Source organism: Schistocerca cancellata, chromosome 1 (genome assembly GCF_023864275.1).
Source record: "Schistocerca cancellata isolate TAMUIC-IGC-003103 chromosome 1, iqSchCanc2.1, whole genome shotgun sequence".
NCBI lineage: Eukaryota > Metazoa > Arthropoda > Insecta > Orthoptera > Acrididae > Schistocerca > Schistocerca cancellata.
Window position 1 is genome coordinate 384,084,744 of NC_064626.1, and position 21,145 is coordinate 384,105,888.

General features: G+C 37.5%; 1 protein-coding gene across 2 annotated transcripts in view; it reads right to left on the reverse strand.

Annotated features, from left to right (window-relative positions):
- Nucleotides 1–21,145, reverse strand: part of LOC126175336 (calponin homology domain-containing protein DDB_G0272472) — a 147,914-nt gene that overhangs the window by 118,533 nt on the left and 8,236 nt on the right. For both annotated transcript variants that reach the window (XM_049922066.1, XM_049922058.1), the window contains exons 2-3: nt 13,072–13,171; nt 6,140–6,257 (exon numbers count right to left, since the gene is read on the reverse strand). In XM_049922066.1, the coding sequence (XP_049778023.1) occupies nt 6,140–6,257; nt 13,072–13,158 (205 nt within the window). In that variant the 5' untranslated portion in view covers nt 13,159–13,171. The remainder of the gene's footprint in view (nt 1–6,139; nt 6,258–13,071; nt 13,172–21,145) is intronic.

Below are 21,145 nucleotides of genomic sequence, written 5' to 3' on the forward strand. Positions count from 1 at the left end.
TATATAAAACCAGTACTGACAAGAGATAAGTAAGAAATTACACATTTCTTCAAACCTTAGCTCCTAGCATTTTTTTCTCTCTAATCTTGCTACAGCTGTACATGGCGTGTTTTCCTTTCTGTGAAAGAATCTTTTACCTCGTCAAAGTTTTTTCAAACGTTTCGCTACGTGGAAAATCGAAATGTACTTATCTAATACTGAAAAAGCTGTTAATACACATAATACCCAAGACTGGTGTGGTTTCTCGATCTGATTAAGTCTATTTTGTCACTGTCTGCTAGATAAAACAAAACAGCCTTTCTAATACGGCAGCAATTTTATAACACACCAAATAAACGAGACTGTTTTGGCACAAATGGTCATTTTTATAACACGACAGAATATAATCCAATAAGTATCAATATCAAATGCCTATTAGGCCTACTACAAGCAAAAAGCTTTATGTTAGGAAATAGTTTCACGTTTCATTCATATGCACCAGCTTCTCTAGCATGAGATCAAAAACTAGTATTACGAAATTTTTATATAAATTTGGAATCGTCTTATTCTTCTATAATTTGTGTGATGTCCTCATTTCTTCTCCGTCCTCGTTCTAACAAACAATCCTGTCATCACCAATTCTGTAGCTATTGCTGCCACTGTCAAAATTTGTTCGCCGATTAACTTCACTAACCCTGCCAGAATCACTGGTTTAGTTCTCCCGCAATTATTCTCCGGTTAGGCGTTGTTACGTGTTCGTACAACATGTTTTCCGCGTTACTTCCATAAAAGAACTTAAGCGGCTGGTAGCCGGGGACTGTACTACTGGTCCTTACTAGTGTAGCGATCTGGCCAAACATTTTCTGTCAAAACTTCATTTTCTTGGAAACACCGAGAAGATAATACATAATCTTTCTCACCTGTTATTCCTGTCAGTCGTTTATTTTCATTCTGATAGTATGAATCTATGGATTTCGCTAGTAATTATAACAACGCGATCATTTGCACACCCAATCAGCCACATAATCAGACAGCGATTGCCATTCATCCATTCGGCTTTACTCCACTCAGCTCGTATAGTCCCGTCCCCTTTTGTCTGTGGAAAGTTTATTTCTGGATGCGACGAGGATTCTCCTGACAGAGACATCACGTACACTATGCATGCATTCAAAAGTCAGCTTATGATTCATTCAGAAATCAAAATGTGTTCAAAAACCAACAGAGAAGCGTTTCAAAATCATATGACTAATTGATAGGCAAACGTGCGCTGGATGCTAGGTGCTTTGTGAAACAAGTTTTTTTTTCCCTCAAGAATATGAATTAGGCGCCTCCTTTTCCCGGAAGTATCTAGCTGCTTGCTGCGACTGCTTGCACAGCCAACAGCCACATTCCTGTTGACAGAAGCCGGAGAATCTACTACTCAAACGTGACTCTACTGCGCATGCGCCCGCGCGTTAACTGCTAAAACAAATCAAATGTAAACAGTTGCGACTTCACGCTCATTGGAGGCAATTTGTTGTTATGAACCTTTGACACATTTTCAATCGGCAGACGCTTGCATGAGCACTTCTGTCGTCGTCGTATATTGCGCATTACCTTTTCAATTTAAGTTATTTTCGTTTTTTTCTCTCGTTTATGTTTTATTGTTGAAGTATTATTCTGCAGTAGCGGGATACAGTAATATCCTTTGTTAGTGTGTCAGTTCTTACTAGTCAAAATCACAAAAATTAAACTGAAAACTAAAACAATGAAAAATTCCCGGAATTCTAAAAATATCCCGGGTTTTTCCCGGATCTCCCGGTTGTCCCGGGTCGTAGACACCCTGTAGTACCATCATCCCATGCCAGAAGTTCAGTAAGATCTCCAACAGCTCCTCAAGGCCTTTAAGTCCACCTCAAAGTGTGACACCCGAACCCATCTCCCTCCCCACACCAGCAACCCCTTCGCACTCCTATCTGGATGGGTAGAATGCTCCCACTTAATGAAGCTCTAGCTTTGTTGACCAACACCTCCAAACCATTATCCAGAACCTACCATCCTACATTTAAAAAACCAATCACTTTCATTCACGACCTTTTTCACGAGTTGAAATTGTCGTCCAAGACAACAACCTGTCCTTGGATATCTGACTATGTACAGAGCCTTCTTTACAATATCTGAATGAAACGTGGGACATATTTTTCAGGATGGTGACTTCATTTTCCACTTTTACTAAGAAATTCCAAATTACCAGTGAAGTGTGACAGCCCCAATCCATTACTGCACATTTCAACTGACGTGTCCAAGAGAACATCTGTAACTCTTAATTGCCTTTTATGTCATTTGCTTACAATTAATCTTCTTTAACTGGTCTTCATCCTACTGGAATCAAGAGTGTGGTGATCAGCTTCTTTTCATGTGTTGCATGGAAGAGGAATTCCTTAGCTTTCTTAAATGTATGTAGCACCAGCAAGGGGCTGAGAACTACTACACATTCAAGTAGAAACGTCCCAAATATAATGTCTACATTGTTATGATGTAATATTCTCAGATTACAGAGTTTAATGTGGGGCAGAAGTTTGGAGCTCAGAAGCACAAAATTCTTCTGAAGTGGAAACAAATAGAACACAGAGGTCAATCTTTTGAGTACTCAGTTAGCAACCACCATCGGTAGGGTAGGCTGAGACAGATGGAAACCAAACTGTGACATATTTAAGCAGATAATTTTGAATACAGGTATAAAGGTTGTAATTTTGGATTTATGGCATAACTGACGTCACAGGAATCTTATCGCCCGACCATGCACATCAACCATACTATTTAGCAATAAAAATTAGATTTGCCATTCTATCTAAGTGGTGGGCCTTGGCACACACTTCTTTATGTCTTCCTTGAAGAACTCTCCCACCAGCTCCTGCCCCCATTTCCTGTACCTGCTCATCAGCTGAAAATTTAATTTCACTCATTTGTGTCATCAGGGAAGTGAAATGATGATAATCTGACAGCACCAAGTCAGGGGAATGTGGTGGAGGAGGAGGAGGAGGAGGGGGGTGTCAAAACATCCCAACCAAGCACAATGGTGGCTAAGGCTGTGTGAGGATGGGCGCTGCCTTGAAACAAGCATACTCCGCTCATCAGTATTCTCTCCTTATGTTTTGAATGCTCCTTTTGAAATTCTTTGGATCTTACAATATCATCGTGCATTGATAGTCTCTCCCGGAGCAGAAATGCAAGCAAAATGATGCCTTTTCAGTCCCAAAACACTGAGATCATGACTTTGTCCAAAACCTGGTATGAAATTTTTTGGGAGATGGGGAATTGGTGTGACGTCACTGTGACAACTTCCTTTTTGTCTCAGGTGTTATGAGCCACCAACATCTCGTGTCCAGTCATAATACAGCTCAGAAAACTCTCATCTTCCAATTCAAGTACTCACAAAACTCGTGGGCACAGCTGATTCAATTTTTCCTATGCTGCTGTGGCAGCTGTTTTGGGACCCATCTCATGTACAGTTTCCAGTATCCTAGCATGTATGTGAATGTATAGTATAAGAGAGTTCAGGAGAATGTGGAAACATAGCAGAAATTTTATCCACTATCAATCAGCCATCTTCATAAAGTTTCCTTGATATTTTTTGCACCAATTCATCAATCAAAATGGAATATCTTCCACACTCTGTTCATCATGTACATTTGTTCTGCCTCTACTAAACTCCCTTCTCCTTAAAAACACATTAATTCTGTTTATAACACCTTCATCTTAAACAGTTTTGATATACGAAAAAATTTTTGTACATGTTGTTCCTTCTGTGAGTAGGGAGTGAGTCACAGCATGTGGCTCACACTTGGGATTTCTTACCAACATCTTTCACTCAACTGGACACAACAACATGAGTTTAAATACTACAATGCACCTGTGATGATCACTCTAGTCTCGGGACCCCCTCTACATCTCAATGGTCACAGTATATTTACTTTCTGAATGTGCCTCATACATCAGTGTGGGAAAAATTGCACACCCCATTCTGCTAGTGAAGAACCAACATGAGAACTGCATTTACCTGACTATAAAATATTACTGAATATAAGACGACCCCCTCCCCCATTTTCTTACGGGGTCCACAAGAAAAAACATTCTGACTAATCAAAATTACAAACATTTACTGATGTAAGGTGTCTGCCTAAACAGTTAACATTACACCTGTTCTAAATTTGTACAATTTATTGTCTACATTTTGATAACACAGAGGGGGGGGGGGGGACAAAGAGAAATTGTGAAACTGTTCACATTAAATTTATTTTCACTGCCTTTTTTATTTAGGCTATCATCTGTGGTACCACTGTTTTTAATTATCATCATCATCATCATCATCATCATCATCATAACAGGACAGCTGCAAAACTTATTTCTTCGTTGTCACAAATATTTGCCTGTTTCTTCCGATTATGTTGCGATTCCTGAGGTTGCAGTTATGGTGAGACCTGTGAACACAGCTGCTTTTTCTGAACACATAGAGCATTACTCTTCTATACTGATGTGAGAATGTTACAATGCCTGTGCTTCCTAACATATCGTCTGACCGCTGCTCTCTCACTGGCTGAGAAGAGAATCCGTAAGTACACCACTGGCCACAATCTAGACTTTTACCATCTCCTGCAGAAATGTATGCTGTTTTTAATTACCATCATTACCCTAACAGGACAGCTGCAAAACTTATATCTTCATTGTCACAAATATTTGGCTATTTCTTCCGATTTGACCAATTTTAAATTCAATTTGATTTCAAGTGCAAATTCATTCAGACAAATTGCAGTTTGAATGTCATAGATGTTCATAAAAAGCCAAAGTATGCAGTATACATTCCCATGGTTGGCAACACGATATAATTTCTACCCGCTCACTACTCCGCTCCCCCCATTCAACCTAGTTTACAGCCAAGTTGGTGTTACTGTGCCCCCTCCAATGTTCTGTAGTGCAGTGCTTGAGCGACAGTGAAATATGGTCAGCAATATCTTCTAGGGTGTAGGTCATGTGTAACAATAGCAACTAATACACAAGTAGAAGATCGCAATAACAATTCAGTCCAATTCTCGAACTCTTGCTTGTCCCATAATACAGTGACATCTGTTAATGCTACCTCCATAACAGGTCTTTCTGCCACAATTTATTATTGCAATAATAATTGCAGTCAGTTTAATGTAACTTATTTCTGTTTCTAGACATTAAATTCTGGATTAATTTTCTTTTGTTTCATCTGAATGGTATCATCTTTTTCTAAAGCTGATTAAGAGCTGGTAATGTTTTTCCCCAGTATTCTAATGCGTAAACAGGGTTCAAATTTCTCATTTGCAATCCACTTAGTAAATCATTACAGTCTCTTGTATCCAAATAAAATACTGGTCTGGATTCTGAATCAACTAATGTTTTTTGACGGACATTTCTGGTTTTGAATGTTACCTTTAATAAAAAAGTGGTATTGATGTTTGTGTATGGTATCCATACATGTATGAGAAACTTTTATTGCAAAACTGCTGAAATGCTACGAAAGTTTGTAAGTTGATAGAATTTAATGGTATTTCCTCCGGTGTTCCACAAAATTGTCACTTTTTAAGTAAAGCATTAAGACTGTTGTAGTTGCTAGTCCATAGTTTCTTGCGTATCCCTTGCACCAGAGCCACGAGCAAATGTCATGTGATTATTTGTGCGAGTTCAATACTGTATCCAGCACTTGAGCATGTCTGGAAATCTCGGGCCTATTCGAACACATTGTCTACAAAGCCCTATTCTCCAGGAATGTTCAAAATAAGTTTATACAAAGCCTCAATAGCCAAGGCGTCATCTGTAAATGTGAGACAACCTCTACATTAATCTATAAAACAATGTAATAATGTTGACCTCAGCAGCAATAGTTTAATCTGCAATTATAAGACGACCCCATATTTTTCGAATGACGAATTTGGGAAGAAAGCTCGTCTTATAATCGGGTAAATACAGTACATCATCTACAAATTAATCGATTGTTTTCACCACAAATATTTACCAGTAGCATCAAAGTGTATATTTTGAAACAGCTTCAGTGCTGCACCTCAAAACACTGTATATATTGCAATAAATTATTTGATGATAAATTCAAAAGCATTGTTAACAGATACAACAGGCACTGATGTTTTATATTTCCTACCATCAGCCAACACACTTGACAATGGACGTTTCATCAGGTCAGCAGCACTGAAAGACTTCTTTCCTCTTAACCAGCGCTCAGCTTCTCTCATCCATTTTTCAAGAAGCCTTTTCTGTTCCTGTTAAAAGAAGAAGAACAAAAAGATCAGTCATTAAGGTTTACTGTACTTGGTAAGCAATTAAAACAGTGGTTGGATGAGAAAGTTTGGAAAATATTCTCACCCTTCCTTTTCTACATGCCATTGTTGAGCTTGAGCAAGCCCTGTTGGCAGGAACAGTAATTCAACTTCAATGTTGCCACATAAACCTTGAAACCAATAGGCACCTACAGAGCATTGTGGTTTTTTATTTTGTTACCTAAAAGGCTACCACAGCAGAAGGCTTTCTCAATAACAGCGGTGCTAATGAGATTCATTTTTCTTTAGTAACATTAACAGCTATGTCAATGACTTATCATATATTCAAACACGATCTTTTTCAGGGTTGCTGAGCCCCAAAATCAGGTCCCTGTTTAGGATCTCCAGAACTGGTCACATCTGAATACACAATAATCAATAATTCAGCTGTCGATAGGAATTGTAATTTGCAAATATTACATGTGATCAGTTCCAATCTATCTGACAGAAAGAGATATCTAGGATTGCTATTAACCACTTAAAACTTAGTAACTATCGTGAGTTTCCCTACCCACATTGCTAAAGATAGTTTTACTTTTATAGGTAATGCATTCACACAACACATCCTGTGATAAATGTTCCAATCATGATGCACTATTAGTCACATTACATAATTAGCCCAATGAATAGCTCACAAATACTCAAAGAAAATACTGATGCTAAATGATGAAACAACTACTGAAGATTTTAAAGGCAGCTTAAAAACTGTTGACTAGAATTAAGTTTGTATAAGCCTAACACTAGCTCTAAATTCAAGTCTGTATCCATTTCTGAAAGGAATTTTTCCACAAAGTTAATTAAACTTTGCTCACTACAGATATTAGAGTCTGTTGCCAACTTCATATTATAACAGTACCATAACATGTTAAGGAAATCTATAAAAAATCCAAGATTTATGCACACTTTGTCTGAAATTGATAAATCAGACAAAGAAATAAAAGATACGCGGAATAATGTTGAAGAAGGGACAGGGAAAAAAGCTGAAGAGGTCTCACTACTTCCGTTGAAAAGAGAAGGAGCATTGTAAAACACAGTTCATATGTAGCAGATATATTTAATAATTAATTTTTAATAACAAGTGCACACAGTTCAGAAGGGAAAACAAAACCATACACTCAAGAAACAGAACAGAAGACAGTTAGCGCAATAAAAATTAAACTCACATCTCTATCTGGAATCAGAAAGATCAACATGACTAAAATGGAGTGGCCAGTATCTCCAATCACACACTAAAAAATTGTGGTCCAACAATATGTAATGTTCTCAGAAACTTATGTAATGCATAATTAATTCAGGATTTTTTTTCCAAACAGATTAAAATATGTGTCATTAGACTCCTGTACAAGAAGAGTGATTCCACATACACCAATAATTACCACCCAGTGTCATTCTTTATATTATGTGCAGATACCATGCGAACGGCGCCAGCTCCAGACATCGACAAGGCGACCACACATCTCCACCTGCTGTGGAGGTTCGCATGGGCTTTGACATCACGGCTCAATGGTGCCTTGGATGTCCTAGAGAAAAGGTGGTACTGGCAAGAATGTAAACTATTGAACAGTTCAACATCAGACTATCATTTCAGAACTGGCTACTGAACATCAAAGCATTACATATATTTGTTATAATATACTGTGGTGAGCTACAACTTATCGGCAATCTGTATCACTCGCCTTTGTAAAAGTAAATGTACAGTGGAAACTTTGCTGTTATAATGGACAAGAGTTACTTGAAAATTAGTTTACATCATTTACTACTTTGGACGATGGAAGCTCTCTCCTAGCACCCACTCCGATTGCAGAAAGTGAAGTAGTCACATGTTACAGTCTCATAGCACTGTACAGCAGGACCAATAAAGTAATCATCTTCAAGAATAGTGGTTGGAAATTATTTAAAGCTGACTCACATACATCAGGGTGAGAGACCATACATGGAGTATATTACACCACAACCAACCACCACGTTACATTTCATTTTGATCCCCTAGTGCAGGATGCGAATTATTGGTGCAGCAGTCATTATTTTTTCAAGAATTTTATGAGAATAACAGAAGAAGTTACAACTTTGCCCAGAGCAACCCAAGTCAATAGCCAAAAAGATATAAGCAGATGCATGCAATACTGTTGCCTGAATTGATTTGATTAATAGAGGAGAAATAAGTTTATTTTGTGTTAAAACTGATGAAGTGCTATAAGTAATAACAAAAGTTAAGAGAAGAATAATAGTTGACCACAGCAGCAGAGTCTACAGTGATTAGATATTCACGTAATTATTCAACCTTTGGTGCATATGTGAAGAAGAATCTCACAGACACAGAAGAATTCTGTGTTGTGACCACAAGACTACAGTTGCAGCTGTGATCTAAAAGGGTATCCACTCAACAGATGAACAGCAGGACAACAACGCACCTCCACTCCGCAGTGTAACGATGTGCAGTGGGTCATCTCAGTGTCACTGAGCTCACGCGAAACACATCAGTAGTGCAGTGCAGCTTGGTGTGCACCCAATTAGGTGAGAATTTTGTGTGTTCATGTCAAAACAGAGTCACAGTACTTTAGTGCTATTAAGTGAATATATTTTGTCTACATTGTATCCCTGTTACCACATACAAGTTGGCTGAATTAATGGTCCTTATTAAGGAGCAAACAAATTAGACAAATCAGCAAATAGTATTAAAAATCATGGAGAGAAATCAGAAGACTAACAGTATTAAATCAACCAGAGAAGTGTCATCTTATAGTATTAAAACCCACAGAGTGAAATTAGAGTTGTCTAATGGTATTACAAACTAAGGACAAGCTTTAGAGGGAGTATCTATGAAAGAAGATAAAATTTCTAAAATAGAAGTGACCTAAGTAAAGTTACCTCCAGAGCTACAGACTCAAATAGAAAAAGAGAAAGAAGTAGACGAGATGAAACACATAATGGAATTTGCCACTCAGGAGTTCAAAAATATACATAGTCCAAATATCAGATGTGCAAGGCCGAGTAGAGGCATTAGAACAGAGTAGAGGTTTTGGTGAAGTAATTGACGGGTTTGCAGAATAGATACCAGAATTAGCAGAACAAAGGTAAATGAGACAGCTGAATCCACTAGTGCTACATCTAATTCTTTGAGCAATACTGTAGAACATCAAATGGACAGTTAGAAGTTGTGGGAAGCATTGGAAAATATCCAGAAAGAACTTTGTAAGAAAACAGCTCTCAAAAACACTAGGTTGTTAAGTGACATAGCAAGGAATTCCAATTTGGAAGTGGAATGAGTTAATCTAAATACCATCCACAATTTAAACCGGGTGGAGAACACCAGCCAACTTATTTTTTGTGAGTATTGCCTAAGAAGTGGGAATATCATACGAAAATCAATTTTGCACTTAGTTATTTGGCAGAGGATGCAGCAGAAAGGGGAACGGCTCATTCAAGAGACTTTAGATCCTGTGAAGTTTTCAAGAAAAATTCAAAGGAAATGCTGGTCCTCTAGCATACAATAAAAGTTGATTAAAGAATTATTAGATTGAAAATATAATAGTTTTAGGGGAAATTGTAGCAAGTACACCGAACGACATTTAGCTAGATCTAAGGATTCAGATTATCAAATAGAAGAATCAAGCTTTTTCAAGGATATTAGCATGCAGATTACCTCAGTATGTAAGCAAGGAAATTTGGTATAGAGGATTGACAACTATCAGTGATTTTCCAACCTTCATCAAAGGGTTAGACACCTTAATTAAAGAACATAATGAAGATGTCCAGTGAAAGAACTGGGACAGTAACAGTCTGAAGGTAAAAATTTTCCCAAACACTTCACAAGAAAGATAGAAACTAATCTTGTTAGTAATCAAGGTAACAATCAGTCATTCACAAAATCAGAGATGGGAAAAATGCACAGTCGCAAGTATCTGTATTAAACACAGCCAATAATGGTACGGATAATAGATACAGCATAATTCCGCTTTTACGGTACCTGGAATTAACATTTTCCCGCCATGTATGGCATTTTTTATCGGTCGCGTCAAATTTCCAATGCCCACATTGTTAATTTGCACCTGATTTTGCATCAACATATTTATAATTTTCCGGCCATTTACACCTTACAAAATATGTTTATGGAGAAAATATGATGCTGGCATAATGTTGGCCGTCCAGTAGTATTTACAAGTATTAAATCGTTAAGTTTCTTGACACCGGGGCACTCTATTCAGCGAATTTGAATGGGTAACTGAGTAAAAGTTGTAACAATTTGTGTATCTCCTGCAGCTACCAAGCTCTATGTGGCGTGGTGGCTGATGGGACTAAGTAGGTTCATTTGAATGAAGATATCATGACCAACCCCAACTATTTCCAAACTGACTCTACTGCGCAAATGCTGTTTCATGATTGTTGTGATCATCGTGACACCTTTGTCGAACCATATTTAGCATGTTTCAGCGTATGGTCCCGTGGAGTGCTAGTTGACACCGTCATTCACTTTGTGTTGCCCAATTGTTTTTAGTGTAAACACAGCGCCGATAACGTATTTTATTCCTGCTGAGCAAAGTGTTTCGAGAATTTATTCTCATTGTCAAGTGCAGTATTTACATATGTATTTTTGTGATGTTATACAAACAATAAGAGTGATATTTTGAACGGGTGAACCTGTGTGTGTGTGGGGGGGGGGGGGGGGGGGGGTCACGTTTCTTGAGGCACAGTATAACACACATTCAAACGCCATACAAAATATTTTTTTACATATTTCCACTTGACAACATGAAAAAAATTCTCTAAACACATCATGCTAAGCATGAAAAAATACGTAACTAGTGCAGTATTTCATTATTTAAATAATGAATGACAGCTGCAGGCTTTCCATAAAAATCGATTATTACATTTGAAATTAAGTCAAACATTTCCCCTTCCCATAGAGTTATCAATTCCAGTTACATCAGCAGTTTTTATTAGATAACAAACCTTTATTAGATAATAAAAAAGTCCCTGACAAGTCTTTTGATGCCTGTTATGTACATAAATCATACATAAAGTGCAAGGGGGCATCCTATACGTAACTTTTACAGCTTAAAACACTATTTCCCACATGTTAAATTTTCCTGTATTTTACACCATTTTTTTAAGTCCCTTAAAAAGTGTAAAAGCGGGCTTTCACTGTATATCCATGGCAGGTGACAGGGTACTTAAAGGGAATTATCCTGTTATTACAGTGCAAAACAAGGGACACCCCAAGACAGGGGTCAGGATCCAGGACGTGACAATAAAATCATAGGGCCATATATAGAAAAGTATACAGCTTTTACGTGTAGAATATCTATGTCACCGTCGATGATAGTCAAGAATCATGGAATCTTAGAAAGCCAACCAAACCACATAGTAGTTTGGGAAGTATATAGAAAGTAGACATTATATACACCTAGATAGTGAGATTTCCCCTGGTCTCACAAGATTTTTTTACACACATTGAGCAATAAAGACCTGTATCCTATACTACCTGTGTATATCATAGGGATTACTAGAAGTAAGAGTATGTTACTTAAACAAGATACACGTGTACCTTACAGTATAAGGAAGTTTTCAACTTACGCAAACTTTACTAGTACTGACAAATGCTAATTTACAAGCATTAGGAGCAGAATAGTTACTGAAGTATAAAGTGACTTGATTTTGATGCAGAATTGTTGTTTAGCAAAGCTGACAACTATCAGGCAGTAGTACTGGTAAGTTATTAACTGTTAAGTTTCAGATTTATCCCAAAGTTAATTCTAGAGATGTAAAAAGCTAAACCTGACATTTTCTCAAGTGTGTATTTTTTCAGCTGACTGTTCACACAAAGTTTTGTTGTAATCCATTATGGTCATGTGGGAACCACTAGACCACTCGGAATTAAACGTCCTGAGACTGGTTAAAAGTACAATATTGACATGTTAAAGAAATTCAAAACTGCAGAAAATCTACAGATTTGGTAGCGTGATGTCCGTCAGGCAACCAAGTTAACTGTTTCAGAATTTCACATTTAGTCCTCTCTTTGGTAGTTATTTCTACACCTACTATTATGTAATCTACCTCATATACTGTGCTACCCTAGTTTTTAATGGTGAACTGACATTAAGACTGATACCGTTTATCACAGAGGAACCTGAAACAGTTCTCTCATAGATAAAAGAAAAGAATATGGCAATAGCAACAGAATCCACTACAACTATAATATGACAGCAAAATATAAATGATGTATAGTGTATGTAGACATGTTAAGCACATCACATGAACAGGGCAAATGGGGCAGGAATGGAAACCATTTCCTAACTGAAGCTAAGTACAATGTACAAACATGTAAACATTAGCTGAGACTATTATTATCACTCAGGCTGAGAATAAATCATGAAAGGACTCCTCAACCTATCAAGCAAATGTATCTAGTCTTATAAATATTAGGAGGAGTAACTGGAGATTGCAAGTCATTGAGTAGATGTGTCACACTTATGGGAAGAGTAAATACATTGCGTACTTGGAACAATGTTTTGGTTCAGTATGGTATATGTTTCTTATTGGTGTAACACAGTTCACACCTATAAGCAATAATGAAATAGGAGGAAAATGCACTAAGCAAGCACAATATGGATTCTTGAAGGATGTGTAACATTCCAGCACTATTTGTGTAATATAGCAGCTTTCCAAAGGAACAGTTTATGATAATTTTTTCACAAAGATATTTATGTAATGTCACATAGTTAAAACATCAAAAGAATTACATAAAATTCAATTATACCTGGTGCTCAAGTTCATATTCCTCAATTCCCAAATTGTTATCTCTTATAGCTTTGTCCAATTCATCTCTTAGTGTTGCTACATCCATTTTCACGAATATCCTGAAACAAATTATGTCACAGACAGTGCAAGAAACTATTTCTATCATTAAGAAATTCATTATTTACAGACTGAGAAAACAAAATATGTTTTAGAGATGTACATTCACTTTGTTTCTGTACAACTAAATTAAGTAAAAAAAAATCATTGGTTGTGGAGACTCTTCTTACCGACTGGTCTAATAATGTCGAATGGTGTATCCCACAGCAGTAGATTCTTACCTTTCAACTATTTTTCACACCAATATTTGCATGTGCATAACAGAACAAAGTGAAAATAAGTTTTCAGACAAACCACAACAACAGTATATTAAAAACATATCATACTCTGAAAATGCCAAAATAAAATTCTCAAGAAATGATCTGAAGAACTGTTAACACAAAAACATACAGGAACAGCAAGATGTGTGAGATTATCTGACAATGCCTAAGGTAGAAAATCAATTTTAAAAACTGGTATTCAAACAATGGCAACAAGTATGTTTACCAACAATAATATTCCTATCAGTCACCGAAATTTAGAAAAGCAAACCATCTCTAATGTTTTGAAATTAGTATGATTATGTTGAACAATATATATTTTGAAAACAGTTAATGCCTATCTCCAGTTCAACCGAAATATAGTTCCTTTCACAATCCATACTAAGTTACCCATTTAGTTCATTTCAGAAAGCTCTGAGAACGGAGGCCACAGCTGCTTGGTTTGTAAATGATATAAACTTAACTGGTGCAATATGGCTGAAGTAGCAACAGGTGTGCAATGCAGTACTGATTTCCTTCATATCTTTTGTGTTAACCACCAAGACTAAGTTTGCCTCCTTTTGACAATTAGCTATCTACAGTATTTTGTGTATTACAGAAAATCAGGTATAACGGAGAAACAACTCCAAACTTCAAAACTGAAATTCTGATTTTTAAGTGTAATAAAACATAGTACATTCATATCTTTGAAAGTATTCCTCTTTGCATTGACATTTAACTTTCCTACAATGGTGCCATCAAAAAAGAAGCATAATAAGTAAGATATAAGGAGCATTTCCTCTCCCCATGAACCATGGACTTTGCCACTGGAGGGGAGGCTTGCGTTCCTCAGTAATACAGATAGCCTCACCATAGGTGCAACCACAACTGAGGGGCTATCTGTTGAGAGGCCAGATAAATGTGTGGTTCCCGAAGAGGGGCAGAAGCCTTTTCAGTACTTGCAGGGGCAACAGTCTGGATGACTGACTGATCTGGTCTTGTAACATTAACCAAAATGGCCTTGCTGTGCTGGTACTGCGAACGGCTGAAAGCAAGGGGGAAACTACAGCCATAATTTTTTCCGAGGACATGCAGCTCTACTGTATGGTTAAATGATGATGGTGTCCTCTTGGGTAAAATGGTCTCCCATTCAGATCTCCAGGCGGGGACTACTCAGGACGACGTCTTTATCAGGAGAAACAAAACTGGCATACCATGGATCTGAGTGTACAATGTCAGATCCCTTAATCAGGAAGGTAAGTTAGTAAGGCTAAAGATAGAGTGGGAATTAGTGAAGTTCGGTGGCAGGAGGAACAAGATTTATGGTCAGGTGAATATAGGGTTATAAATACAAAATCAAATAGGGGTAATGCAGGAGTAGGTTTAAGCTACAGCATAGTGAATGCATTATTATAGGCAAGATAGATGCGTAGTCCATGCCTACCACAGTAGTACAAGTTCACATGCCAACTAGCTCAACAGATGACAAAGTGATTGAAGAAATGTATGATGAGATGAAAGAAAGATAATTAAGGGAGAAGAAAATTTAACAGTCATGGGGGACTGGAATTCAATAGTAGGAAAAGGGAGAGAAGGAAAATTAGTAAGTGAAAATGGAATAGGGGGTAAGGAATGTAAGAGGAAGCTGTCTGGCAGAATTTTCCACAGAGCATAACTTAAACATAGCTAACACTTGTTTTAAGAATAATGAAAGAAGGTTGTATAAGTGGAAGAGGTCTGAAGACACTAGAAGGTTTCAGATAGATTTATATAATGGTAATACAGATTTAGGAATCAGGTTTTAAATTGTAAAACATTTCCAGGGGCAGATGTGGACTCTGACCACAATCTATTGGTTATGAACTGTAGATTAAAACTGAAGAAACTGCAAAAAGGTGGGAATTTAAGGAGATGGGACCTGGATAAACTGAAAGAACCAGAGGTTGTAGAGAGTTTCAGAGAGACCATTACTGAACGATTGACAAGAATAGGGGAAAGAAATACAGAAGAAGAAGAAGAAGAATGGGTAGCTTTGAGAGATGAATTAGTGAAGGCAGCAGAGGATAAAGTAGGTAAAAAGACAAGGTGTAGTAGAAATCCTTGGGTAACTGAAGAGATACTTAATTTAATCAATGAAAGGAGAAAATATAAAAATTCAGTAAATGAAGCAAGAAAAAAGGAACACAAGTGCCTCAAAAATGAGATCAGACACTGCCTACAGGAAAATTAAGGAGACCTTTGGAGAAAAGAGAGCCACTTGCGTGAATATTAACAGCTCAGATGGATAACCAGTTCTAAGCAAAGAAGGGAAAGCAGAAAGCTGGAAGGAGTATGTAGAGGGTCTATACAAGGGCGATGTACTTGAGGGCAATATTATGACAATGGAAGAGGACATAGATGAAGATGACATGGGAGATATGACACTGCATGAAGAATTTGACAGGGTACTGAAAGACCTAAGTTGAAACAAGGACCCAGGAGTAGACCACATTCCATTAGAACTACTGACAGTCATGGGAGAGCCAGCCCTGACAAAACTCTACTGGTTTCGTCTGGTGAACAAGATGTATGAGATGGGCGAAATACCCTCAGACTTCAAGAAGTAAATAATAATTCCAATTCCAAAGAAAGCAGGTGTTGACAGATGTGAAAATTACTGAACTACCAGTTTAATAAGTCACGGCTGCAGAATACTAACATGAATTCTTTACAGACTAATGGAAAAACTGGTAGAAACCGACCTTGGGGAAGATCAGTACACAGAAATGTAGGAACACATGAGGCAATACTGAACCTACGACTTATCTTGGAAAATAGATTAAAGAAAGTTAAACCTACGTTTCTAGCATTTGTAGACTTGGAGAAAGCTTTTGACAATGTTGACTGGAATACTCTCTCTCAAATTCTGAAGTGAGCAGGGGTCCAATACAGGAAGCAACAGGCTATTTTCAATTTGTACAGAAACCAGATGGCAGTTATAAGAGTCGAGGGGCATGAAAGCGAAGCAGTGGTTTGGAAGGGAATAAAACAGGGTTCTAGCCTATCCTCGATGTTATTCAATCAGTAAAAGAAAACAAAAGATAAATTCAGAGTAGGAATTAAAATCCACGAGCAAGAAATAAAAACCTTGAGGTTTGCCGAAGACATTGTAATTCGGTCAGAGACAGTAAAGGACCTGGAAGAGCAGTTGAATGGAATGGACAGTGTCTTGAAAGAAGGATAAGAAATGAACATCAACAAAAGCAAAACGAGGGTAATAGAATGTAGTCGAATTAAATCGGGTGATGCTGAGGGAATTAGATTAGGAAATGAGACACTTAAAGTAGTAAAGGAGTTTTGCTATTTGGGGAGCAAAATAACTGATGATGGTCGAAGTAGAGAGGATATAAAATGTAGACTGGCAATGGCAAGGAAAGCGTTTCTGAAGAAGAGAAATTTGTTAACATCGAGTATAGATTTAAGTATCTGGAAGTTGTTTCTGGAAGTATTTGTATGGAGTTTAGCCAGGTATGGAAGGGAAAATAGTTCAGGCAAGAAGAGAATACAAGCTTTCAAAATTTGGTGCTACAGAAGAATGCTGAAGATTACATGGGTCAATCACGTAAATAATGAGGAGTTACTGAATAGAATTGGGGAGAAGAGGAATTTGTGGCACAATTTAACTAGCAGAAGGGACTGGTTGGTAGGACATGTTCTGAGGCATCAAGGAATCACCATTTTATTACTGGAGGGCAATGTAAAGGACAAAAACTGTAGAGGGAGACCAAGAGATGAATGAATACACTAAGCAAATTCAGAACGATGTAGGTTGCCGCAGTTACTTGGAGACTAAGAAGCTAGCACAGGATGGAGTAGCTTGGAGAGCTGCATTAAACCAATCTCTGGACTGAAGGCAACAATAACAACAAGGAGCATAAAATATACAGTATGTAGAAAAACAAAAAGGGGACAATAAGACTGTAAGACCAAGAATGAAGTCCTCAGATTATAAAAGATTTAAGAGATGGATGCAGTTTTTCATCCCTAATGTTCAATCTATACACTGAATTAATAAAGGCAATAAAAGGAAGGTGCAAGAATGGGGTTAAAATTCAGGGTGCAAGGCTATCAGTTATAAGACTCACTGATGACATTGCTATCCTCAGTGAAGATCAAGAAAATTACAGAACCTGGTGAAGTGAATGTACAGTATAATGAGCACAGAATAAGGATGCAGAGTAAATCAAAGAAAGACTTAAGTAATGAAAAGTAGCAGAAATGAGAATAGCGAGAAGCTTAATATCAAAACTGATGATCACGAAATAGACAATAATAGGGAGTCTGTTACCTTGGAAGCAAAATAACCCCTGATGGACGAAGCAAGGACGGCACAAAAAGTGGACTAACATAGGCAAAGAGGGCATTCCTGGTCGAAAGATGTTTGCTAGTATCAAACAAGGACCTTCATTTGATGAAGAAATTTCTGAGAATTTACATTTGCTGCACAGTATTCCAGGGTAATAAGGCACGAACAGTGGGAAACAAGGACGGAATGAAATCAAAGCATTTGAGATGTGGTGCTACAGAAGAATGTTGAAAATTAAGTAGGCTGATAAGATAAGGAATGAGGAGGTTCTCCAAAGATTCGGTAAAGGAACATGTGGAAAATGCTGACAAGAAGAAGGGACAGGATGACAGGACATGTCTCAAGACATCATGAAAAAACTACCACAGTACTACAGGAAACTGTAAGGGTAAAAACTGTAGAGGAACACAGAGATTGGAATAACCCAACAAATAAATGAGGACATTCAGTATAAGCCCTGCTCTGAGATGAAGAGTTTGGCATAGAACAGGAACAGAAATTGTAGATAGCAGAGCAAAAAGCAGAAATACTTAACTCTATTTTCAAATATTCCCTTACAAAAGAAAATCCAGGAGATTGCCTTAACTTAATTCTTGTACCACAGAAAAGATAGTGGAAATAGATATTAATATCAGTGATGCTGAGAGCCAACTAAAATCATTGAAACTGAACAAATCTCATGGGGCCCAAAATAATTCCCCTCATATTCTATATAAAATTTGTGGTCGAGTTAGCCCCTCCATTAAATATAATCTAACATACATCTACGTCTTAATTTCCGAAAAGCATTTGATTCAGTACTATACCTATGCTTATTCTCAAAAGTTCAATCATTTGCAGTATCACATGAAATACAGGTATGTAACTGTATTGAGAATATCTTGGTAGAGAGGTCACAGCATATTATCTTGGATGCCGAGTCATCGACAGATGTAGAAGTAGCTTCGGGTGCATCCCAGGGAGGCATGTTGAGTCCCTGCTGTTCATGTTGTATAATAATGATTTTGAAGACAATATTACCAGTAACCTCAGACTTTTCACAGATGATGCAGTTATCCACAATCAAATACAGTCTGAATAAATATACAGTCAGATCTTGATAAGATTTCCAACGATCAGCAGCCTGCTTTAAATGTCCAGAAAAGTAAAACTGTGCACTTCACAAATAAAAAAATATCATGTGACTGTAATTTCAATGAGTCACAGCTGGAAACAGTTAACTCATACACATACCTCGGTGTAACACTTTGCAAGGATATGAAATAGAATGAGTAAGTTCCCCAATCATACAGTAATCATTGTGAAAATCACAGTTTTGTTAGTGGTGGGTGTGATAAGACATCCTATGAAACAATACTAAACGCTTTCTTTTAAAACTACGAAGAACAGGCAGGTAGAAACCCCCACTCATGACAGAGATATATTGGATCTCACGCAATAAATAGATCTGAACTCTTTGAGAATGTCCATATTGAAACTAGTATCAGTCACCATGATACAGTTCTGGCAGCAATGATTACCAAAGTACAAAGGACAACTAAAACAAGCAGAAATATATATATGTTCAGTAAACTAGTGTCATATCTCAATGAGGAACTTGAAACTTTCAGCACAGGACAGGGGCATGTAAAGGAAATCTGGCTCAAGTTTAAAAGAATAGTTGAACATGCACTGGATGATGAATGAAACACGTTTGGCTGTCGAGATAGCAATGTGTCATGCCTTCAGTGACTACCATAGCAGAATATTGCCAAGTGATCATTCACAGAACCCAAAGAAATTCTGGTTATATGTTAAGGCTGTTAGTGGCTCCTAAGTTAAATGTCCAGTTCATAGTGAATGGAAAAGGAACTGAGAAATTCTGGTCATATGTTAATGTCCAGTTCATAGTGAATGGAAAAGGAACTGAAATTGAGGGTAGCAAAGCAAAAGCTGAAATGCTTCATTCCATTTTCAAATGTTCCTTTACAAATGAAAACACAGGAGAACTGCCCCAATTTAATCCCCTTACCAATGAAAAGATGAATGAAAATAAGTATTAGTGTCAGCAATGTTGAGAAACAGCTCAAATCTTAAAACTAAACAGAGCTCCAGTGCCCGATGGAATTCCTGTCAGATTCTACACTGAATTTGTGGCCGAGTTAGCCCCTGCCTATAATTTATTGTAGATCCCTTGAACAAACAACCCTGCCCAGTTCTTGATAAAAGGCACAGGTCACACCCATCTAGAAGAAGGGTAGTAGAAGTGCTCCACAAAACTACTGTCCACTATCCCTGACATAAATTTGTCGTACAATCTTAGAACATATTATGAGCTCAAACATAATCTGGTGTCTGGAAAAAAATGACCTGCTCAATCATAACCACCATGGATTTCAAAAATATTAATCATGTGAAACCCGACTCGCACTTTTCTCACATGATGCACTGAAAGCTTTGGATCAAAGCAATCGCGTAGATGCAGAATTTCTTGATTTCCGAAAGCATAAGACTCAGTACCACACTTATGCTTTAAATGTCAGAAGTACATCATGTGAGGGATCAAGTGAAATTTCTGACTGGATTGAGGGCATTTTGGTAGGGAGGACGCAGCATGTTATCTTGGATGGAGGGTCATCATCAGACGAAGTAACTTCGAGTGCCCCAGGGAAGTGTGTTGGGACCCTTGCGGTTAATGTTGCATATTAATGACATTGCAGACACCATTAATAGTGAAATTAGGCTTTTTGCAGATAATGCAGTTATCTATAATAAATTACTATCTGAAGGAATCTGCATAAATATTGTCAGATCTTGATAAGATTCCAAACGGGTACAGATATTAGCAACTTGCTTTCAATGTTCAGAAATGTAAAATTTTGCACTTTGTAAAATGAAAAGAGGTAGTATCCTATGACTACAATACCAAAAAGTCACTGCTGGAATCAGCCACCTGATAAAAATATCTGGGTGTAACACTTCATAGGAATATGAAACAGAATGATCACAAAGGTTAAGTAATGGGTAAAGCAGGTGGCAGACTGTTTTATACGTAGAATACTATGGAAATGCAATCAGTCTACAAAGGAAATCGCTTACAAATCATATGTACAACCCATCCTAGAATACTGCTCCAGTTTGTGTGACCTGTACCAAACAGGACTGTAAGGGGTTATTGAACATATACAGAGAAGGGCAGCACAAATGGTCACTGGTTTGACCAACAGGAGGGTGTCACTGAGATGTTGAAACAGCTAAATTGGCAGACTCTTGAAGAGCAACAGGAACAAGATGTAAAGATGGTGGAAGAAACCCATTACACCACCAGAAATACATGCAAACAGTTTAGTCAGTGGAAAAGCAGAAGCCATTGTCGATGCTCCCTGAATAAAGACGGCTCAGACATAATTGAA